Raw genomic sequence first — 9,202 nt, 5'->3', positions numbered from 1 at the left:
TTGGATAGTGTCTCACCCCAACAGAAGGGAATAAATTACACCATTCATTATCCGCAAGAAAACGATCAAGTCTCTCTCTTTTCAGAGTAGTAAATAACGTGCCCCTTTTCCATGTAAAAATGCTCCCTCTATACCCCATATCTCTCCCAAACCACATTAATCAATGGCATTGCGAAAAGCGTCCATTAGGCTCTCACTCCGCGACACACCCCCCTCCCCCTCATCATGGCTAATGATCTCATTGAAATCTCCGAACATCACACAAGGAAGGGTACTACTAGCCTTTATCCACCTCAACATAGCCAATGTTAACTTCTTGTTCTCCTGTTCCAGCCAACCATACACCCCCACCGCTCTCCACGAAGGAACATTGTTATGATCACACACATCCACAAAAATATGATGCAAAGAATAAGTGCTTGCTTTCTCATTAATGTCCTTCCACCAAAAACCCATACCTCCGGAATTGCCCCTACTACTCACACAAATACCATCCACAAAACAACATCTATTGCGGATTCTAGCTAATCTAACATCATCAATCATTGTCTCCAAAAGAAAGACAATATTTGGCATCTCTCTCCAACACCAATCTTGGAGAGCTTTAACTGACCAAGGGTTGGCCAACCCTTGGTAGTTCCAATTCAAAATTTTCATTACTCTTCGAGGGTTTGGATTGTACCACACCCCTCTACTTGATTTACCCCGTCACCGACATTATGTTGCACTTCTTTAATCTGTATTTTTTGAGCAAGAACTGTCCTTTTCACCTATCATAGTACTACCAGCCTCTACATAAGCTCACTTTGCATTCCTACTCTTCTGACAATTAACTCCATCATCATCTAACATAGATTGCCCCCCCCCCCTTCACTTCTTGTTTTCCTTTTTCATTTTCCCCCATCCCCACTCAAATTATTTGTGACATCCCTCCCAGAAACAACAGTTTCTCCCATATTAAAAATACTAGGTACTCCCTTCCCACTCACTGTCTCGTTAATTACGATCTCCTCCCTCCACTTTATTGTCTCCCCTAAAACACTTACCTCGATCTCTCTCTCCTTCCCACTCCATCCCCGTCCTTGAAACACCCTCACTTACACCCATTGGCCTCAAAGCAGTCTTGTTTGTTTGGGGATCAGTAACAAGCACAAGTTGAGCTTCCCTCTCCTTAGGGTTAGAATCCATACATGGAGAAAGAGGAGAAGAAAGTTTAAGTTTTCTTGAAGCACCAACAGGGCCAAGGTTGATGGTTTCAGGATCATTGTAAGCAAGGTTGCGACTTGCTTTACCATAACCCAGCTTTGCACATAGTTTTTTCTCCTTCTCCTTTATAGATTGGGTGAGTTAAGACGCCTTTAGCGGAGACGCCCTCGGCCACAGACCGTATTGATAAACAATCTCACAGCATCTTTCATCATCCACCTCTTTCTTTGCACATTCTTTATCTGTATGGTCAAGAATCCCACAATAGAAACAAAAGTCTAATAGCCTTTCATATTTGATATTGATCCACCTTGACTTCGAATCACCCATTGCCAAGAACAATTCCCACCGCAGTGGTTTAGAGACATCAATTAGAACTTTGATTCGAACATACATACTCCAGCCAAGGGGGTCGGACTCATCCATCTCAATAAAATCCCCAAGAAAATCAACAATTTCAGAAAGCGCTTTATGAGATCGCTTATTGAATGGCACATCCGCAAGTCTCACCATATATGAGTATGCTTGAACTCCATCTCAGATGGATGCTCTTCCCCGTTGATATCTCTTAGAAAGACAAGCTTTCCATAAAAAAACCAAGGCATTCCGTCAATTACCCTCTGTTTATCTTCCATGTTAAAGAACTGGAAGATGAATAAATTTGTGTCCACCATATGAATAATAATATAACTAGTGTGTGGCTCGGGCGATGCCCCGAGTTGCTGGTTTGTAATCAACATTCGATTAATTTTTGCTTAATATATTGAAAATCATCTTCGAAATTTAATAATTTGAAAAAAGATTTATGTTAGAAGAACCATATTTAATATTTGTAACAAAATTTAATACAAGTTGTTAAATTATCCTATGATATGTAACGAATAGTACAATTAAGGACTAATTATCTTATCCAAGTTAATTATAATTTTGTTAAATAAATTTACACAATATATGTATAGCTAAGGCGGTAAGCCTTACATAGTAATACTTGTTGGTCTCAAGTTCAAGTCTTGCTATAGACATTTTTTAGAGTCAAATCTAATTCTTGTTGTGGAGGTGACGTGACATATATTGATGACTTGACACGTTTATAGAGCTTAAAAGGGTGACACGTGACACATATTCTGTTTTAGAAACGCTTTTTAATATATAAGTATAGATCTTTCATTCTCCAGACATTCGTTAGGGTTTTCTTCATCGCTTCAACATTAAATGGTTTTACAGTGCATAATTTCCCAACAAGGGCTAATTCAAATTGTTCTTTCTCTGCTTCATAGACACCATGTCACCATCCTCTATCGAACCACCAACCACCACACTTTCATCCTCAGTCAGACGCAACTTCTCCCACTCCTTGATTATGTCATCTGCCATGAGAAACAAGATTAAACACATAAGGGTTAGAATTTAGGTGTGGAATTCGAAGAATAAGAAATTTGAGAAGAGAATCAGGAAAATCGTCACTTGCAAACCTTAGTCAAGGACAGAGAACCCTAGGCCTATATGATTGATTTTTTGAATTCTAAAAAAAAGAAATTGTAAATCTCTTTTTTATTCATTGGATAAAATCTTATCTATAACTTTCCTATGTCGCGCTCTATTACGAATTGTTTCATTAAATCTATCATTGGCATTTGTCAAACTAACTTTTTCACTACTCCCTCCAGTTTTAAGTGTTAGGGCCCGGTTCACTTTACCTAATTTTTGTTGAAGTGAAATTATTTTTATTAAACTTAAATTATTTTCATTGATTCCCTATTATATTTCTTCTTTATGATTTTTACCTAATTGAATTTTTTTTTACTGAACTGAACTTAATTTTACTTAACTAAAGGGCCTTACACTTACTCAAATACGATCAGTTTTTTAGATGTCGCACTTCTAGGTTTAGCAAATTACTCCATTTTATATTACATCTCTCTCCTTCAATTCATGGTCTCATTCAAACTCATTATTACTTTTTTTTTTCCTTTTTATGTCCCTTACTATTTCAACAATGACTCCGCTATCTTTTCTCGATTTTTTAATGCCCCAATAACCCTACTTACATTTCTTAATTTTTAAATTACTTAATTTGTTTATAATTATGTATCGGTTAGTATAACACTTAAAAAAAACGGATTAAATAAAATTCAAGTGGCCACAGAATATGTTTGGCACATATTACATCATCAAAAAAAAAATTGTTTGGCACAAATTAATTACATCATAAACAGCCAACCAGGCAGGTCTCTTTAAAACTCTGCCCACCTTCAAATCTTCCTGCAAAAGAACTTTCTCTCAATCAAAGAACTTTTAATCAAATCATTTTAATTTTTACAATAAGGTTGCAAGTACATACATGATACATGGCATCTTACTACGTATTACATTTATTATGTAACACTGTAACAAGAATTAATATTATTTTATATTTTATGAAAAAGAACGTAACTCAGAGAATCTTTTTCAATTTCATGCCCCCATTCCACATGTCAGAGCTGGATCCCACCTGCTGACAGATCTGCCTTTTTTTCCATTTTAAATTTCTTTTTTCTCTCTTTTTAAAAAAAATTGGTTAATTAAAAAGAGACCTTATGATTAAAAGTCGTTGACATTAATTAATTTTATTTAAACTCTACCAATGAATGAGGGGTTTATCTATTGATTTTAATTAATAAGGCATACATTGTCCATAATTACATGTGATTTTAGTACACGAAAAGTGTTAATTTTATTTATATCAAACTTTAACTCTCAGCTTAAATAATATGAAGTGTTATAATTGAGGACTAGATAAACATTTCACAATGCTATTTTTCTTGTTTTGTTGGTCTGGATTCACATTACTCCCTTTGATCCTTATTTATCTTCTCATTTACTGATTTCTTGTTAAAGTTTAGAAACTTTGACCACTTTAATAGTTTTTACTATTTTATTTATTTTTTAAAAATAAGACATTTTAATGTAAAACCTTGTTACTTGTTTTAATTTATGTGTAATTTAGTAATTAGCTTGTTATTAACATTAATAATGTGAAACTAGAAAAGCATACTCCGTATTAGATAATACATTTAGATGAAAAAAAATGAAAAGAATGACTCGGTAGATTCTTATTTTATAAAGTATATCTAAAATTTAAGACCGATTCTCATCTATGGAAAGGTAAGCTTATAAACTATATACTTATTTCACTTTTTTTTTATTTTTAATTTCACTTCTTTTCATTTGTATTCATATACTTTTTTTACAAAAATTACTTGCAAGGTTATAAGTTATATTACAACTAGAGAGTGTTTAATTGTTTTTAATTCATTCTTTTAGCATATATATCCTTTAATTTTTAAAAATCTGCATAAGAAGTAGTTTGGTTGTAATTTGTAAGAATATTATTGAAACAAAAGCGCTCATCCCTTTAATTTCTTTTCCTTTTGTGTTGTTCAACTCGTTTTCATAGAAGTGTTTTTGTTTTTTCATTGTTCAACGCACTTCTATTTTTTTTCAAAAGGTTTTGTGTGAGACCAGACTCACGTGAGACCGGGCTCAATAACAAAAGTCCAATAAAAAGGTGCGGGCTAACTAAACCCGATCGCGAGGCCCGCAACACCAAAAACATGATAGTGGACTCACGTGAGTCCGTCTCACCCAAAACTTTTATATTTTTTTTATTTGTGGCAAACAACTCTTTATCATCTTAATTATTTCACAATATTAATGCATTTTCACTCTCTTTTTCTTACTTCATCAACTTATTTCTTACACTCATCAGCTCTTAAAATTTATTCTCTCTCCAACTTTACACTCATTTTCCTACGCTCACCAACTCATCTAGAAACAAAAATATGCTCTGAAAAAACTTGAAAACATATAATATTGAGATACGAGTAACGTTTACACTTTTAAGTCATTAAAGGTCCAATTTGAAATAACAACATGAGTTAACCAAGTAGTAATAATTAATTTAACTTTATCTCATTGACAAAGAGTGATACAATAATATAAAATTCACTGCTGATTGAGAGTCTGTTTTGTACACCCAGGTGTACCGCACTCTCAGGATTATTTGCTCATTAATTTTTGCTCATTTCTCCCAAGTGTATGGTACACCCGGGTATATATGACAAATTCTACTGGTGATTGGAGTTCCGCGATTATTCTACCAAATAATAATCGTTATTGATAATAATTATGAAAATATAAGACGAGATGATGAGACAACAAAGAGGCAATATTATTTAGGTAAATATCCCATGCAAATTTGCAAATATCATAGAAAAATGAGACTTTTTATTTGTAAACCTTGTAAGGTTAAAAGAAAGAGTGAGATTTACTATATAGTACGTACTATACAACAATTATCAAAAAGCAACAAATAACATACCATAACACAAAAAAAAATATCACATATATAAATTTAAAAAAATTCTAATTACACATATATAGTAAAAGCTAGAATTTCAGGGCCAATAATTTAACGTTTGATTTGGAAGGCTAAATTTTTTTTTTTAAAGTAATATATTAGAAAATCTAGCTTAGCATTAGCAATTATAAGACTTTATTATATATAATAAAGAAATTTTGCTTAAATCGCTTGCATTTTTTTTGCATGCCTTCCTTGCATACATTGCATTGTCTTGGCTTACTTAATTAAGATTTTGTTGTTGTTCTGGCCAAGCCCAAAAGGCCGGTGGTTGATTCTCGATACCGCCATTTCCGCCACCACCACCACCACCGTTACCGGCACCGTAGATGGTGCAAAAGGTATCATCATGAAGTTGTGGGTCAATTTTGGGACATTGAAGGTCCAATTCTGGCTTAGGAGAAGAGGTTTGTAGGAATTGGGTTATACTTGTTGGCATGAAGGAATTTGGAGGGAATTGAAGTTTTGTTGATGGGTTCGTCGATAACGGACTTCCGGTTCGAGGCGTGACGGTTCTTGAGGCGTTGTTTAGGTTCATGTCTGAGCTTATCTCACTACCATTGTTGCTCCAGTAGCTCTTTGTGTCTGCATTGTTTAGGTTAATTGCTCCATAATCTGCTGGTTCTCTGTTTCTTAGTGTTATTAACTGCATGAAATATTAACAAAATACAAATTGTCAATAATTAATTAGTAATCTAGGGTAATTCTGTTAAAAAATTGAACCAAATCAAGTCAGAACAATATTTACTCCTATAACCCTAATTATGGGGTAAAGAGTAACATTTCCATTTTAAGTTGTCTAAATAATTAGTCACTTTCTAAATATAATTATATATTAAGTTTTGAGTTTTCATCGTGTTAATGATACCTTTAGCGTACATACATACCATGAATAAGAAGGAATGACGAACCATTTCATTGGTAACCTATAGATACAAGCATATATGATTTTAAATTGAAATTTTCTTAAAGACGACCCTTGCTTCAAATTAGTGATGATGAATTAAAGGAGCATTAATTAGTTGTCGTTTTAAAATAAAATTTATCTTTTATGTTAGTTACGACTCATCTCCGATCCTGCAGTGTGGATCGATGATATATACATAATCATCCTCTGGGAAGGGAAGAAGTACTTCGCATTTAAAGTAAAAAAATTAAGAAAAACCATACATATATACCAACACAATCATTTTGATACTACTAGACAACATATACAAATACTTTTGTTTAGACATGCAACATTATTCCTCATAACAATGTTACTATAACAGGAAATGATTATCAAAAAAGGAATATAATTCATAAACAATGTTTCCATATATAACTGAATTATAATACTTTAACCATTAATCAAATTAATTGTCTGGTTTTTTTGCCATTATAAAACACTACTTATTATACAAGAATTTCACAATGTTAATTGTAAATTTGTAATAGACAAAACCTATTATACTATAATTTACTGTACTTGTCTTCACAGCAAAAAAATAAAAAATAAAAAATAAAAAATAAAAAATAAAAAATGAAAAAAAATACAGTATATTCTATTCTTTGGTTTCTAAAGTTTATGATATTATATTAGATTGGTGGCGGCGCATTTTAACTTTAAACCCTTCCACTCGAGTAAGAAGATACTTTTGATATTTGGATTTTGTGATATTTAATTATAAAAATACACTAATAATATTAGGTTTGGTTTTCTGGCCATGTTGAATGCACATGGAAGTTTAATCATGCAAGCTTATTATATTAATTAACTAAAACAGTCACACTTCATCCACAACAAAGAGAAAATCTTAGGTCTTCTTTTCTATAATCTTTTCCATAAACATAATATAATTGCAAAATTTATATTTCATATTTATATAAACATATGATAAACCGAGTTGACCTAATTTTAAATTTGGTATTGACAAATTAGAAGAATTACATAATTAAATCCGAATACTTATCGTTGCATTATAGCAGAGTAATTTGAACTACTAATGATATGACTGCTAAATTTCAAATCGAGTTAGTATCATGTCATGTTATTACAGCAGAGTATGTAATTTTGAACTAGTGATATGACAGCGAACTAAATTTCGAATTGAGGGTTAGAATTATGTATTACCTCAGCATGTAACTTCTTGTTTTGAGAAAGGAGAGAATCATTATCAGCCTTAAGAGAATCAAATTGTCTCTTCAACACACTATAATCTTTCTCAAGTTGCTTTGTCTTCCATCTTGCCCTTCTATTTTGGAACCAAATTGCTACTTGTCTAGGCTGCAATCCCAAAGCCTTAGCAAGCTGCACTTTTCTCTCTGGCTCAAGTTTATTAGCTTGTTCAAAATTCTTTTCCAATGTTTTCACTTGCTCCATGTTTAGCCTCTTCTTCTTCTCCCCTCCTCCTGGCCCTACCACCACCACTTGCGACCCGTCATCCGACATCTCGTCTTGATCTCCCCCTCCGCCGTGATGATCGTGTTCGTGCTCTTCGTGACCGCCTCCTCCGACTACATCGTCTTGGTGTTGAGTGTGGTCTATTTGATGTAGATGGTAGCCGGAAAACGACATCGATCTGTTCATCATGGCTAGGGATGGAACTCCAGGAGCACCTGTAGTTAAACCATAATAAATATATATAATCAGAATTATGGCTAACTAGCTATGCTACTCTTGGTTAGAAATTGTTGTTTGATTTTATACTCCGTAAATGAAATGAATGAGTATTAGTAGCATACTCGGAGTATGCTACTAATACTCAATAGAACTGCACCGTACGATATGAATATAAGTACAACAATCAATCTTGGCTAATAGCGGATCATACCGCTATCATTGCCCAAGATTGGTTGTTGTCACTACTACAGTATTAGATACTGTAGATCATATGTAGGTGCAGTTCTGAACAAAAATTATCCATCTGACAACCCACATAAAAAGTATACCACACTTATTATTATGAATAATGTCATGTACGACAGTACAAAAAAGTAGGGAGTCGACGACAATGAACTTTGAACAATAACTAACGAATCCAATGTTAAAAAAAAAAGAGAGGGGATCGACCTTGGAATTCCTGATGAGGAGGACAAGAAGAAAGGATGTTAAGCGAAATCGAAGGATCATGATGTCGATCATCATCCTCGTTATTGAATTCATGATGATGATTATGATGTGGTTGATACATCATGTAATCCTGAGAGAGAAATGCCATCTCTCTCATTTTTGTGAGGGGAGTCGCAGCAGCTGAAGACAGCAGGTGCGGTCCAGACTCGTATTTAATAAAAACGAAAGGGAGTGGAGAAGGAGAGAAAAGTGAAGTCTAATAAGCAAAGGAATTGAAAGAGGGGGTGGTGAATAAGAGGGATGATGATGATAGGAGTAGTGTCTGACTTTTGCATGTGATTGAAAATTTTTGGTGTGGAAAAGGATGTGTTGTGTGCAGCGAAGCAGAGAGAGAAGAGGAGGTGTATTTTTAGAGGAGAGAGAAAAATGACGTTAAATTAATTTTTTCAGAAGATCAGAATTCTAAGTAGTGGATGTGACTTGTTATACGTTGTAAGAGTTGTTTGCTACTAGTATTTTTATTCACAATAATATGTACGAGTAAT

General features: G+C 33.6%; 1 protein-coding gene across 1 annotated transcript; it reads right to left on the bottom strand.

Moving 5' to 3' along the window:
* Positions 1-5,694: 5,694 nt before the first annotated feature.
* On the bottom strand, positions 5,695-8,846 carry LOC145595406 (homeobox-leucine zipper protein HAT7-like). The gene is made up of 3 exons (XM_081651813.1): positions 8,658-8,846; positions 7,719-8,203; positions 5,695-6,251 (listed from the first exon to the last, which is right to left on the bottom strand). The coding sequence occupies exons 1-3, from the start codon at positions 8,812-8,814 to the stop codon at positions 5,829-5,831; spliced, it is 1,065 nt and encodes a 354-aa protein (XP_081507939.1). The 5' UTR covers positions 8,815-8,846; the 3' UTR covers positions 5,695-5,828.
* Between the last annotated feature and the right edge of the window lie 356 nt (positions 8,847-9,202).

Source organism: Chenopodium album, chromosome 19 (assembly GCF_948465745.1).
Source record: "Chenopodium album chromosome 19, dcCheAlbu1.1, whole genome shotgun sequence".
Classification (NCBI taxonomy): domain Eukaryota; kingdom Viridiplantae; phylum Streptophyta; class Magnoliopsida; order Caryophyllales; family Amaranthaceae; genus Chenopodium; species Chenopodium album.
This window is presented reverse-complemented; position numbering and strand designations above follow the sequence as displayed.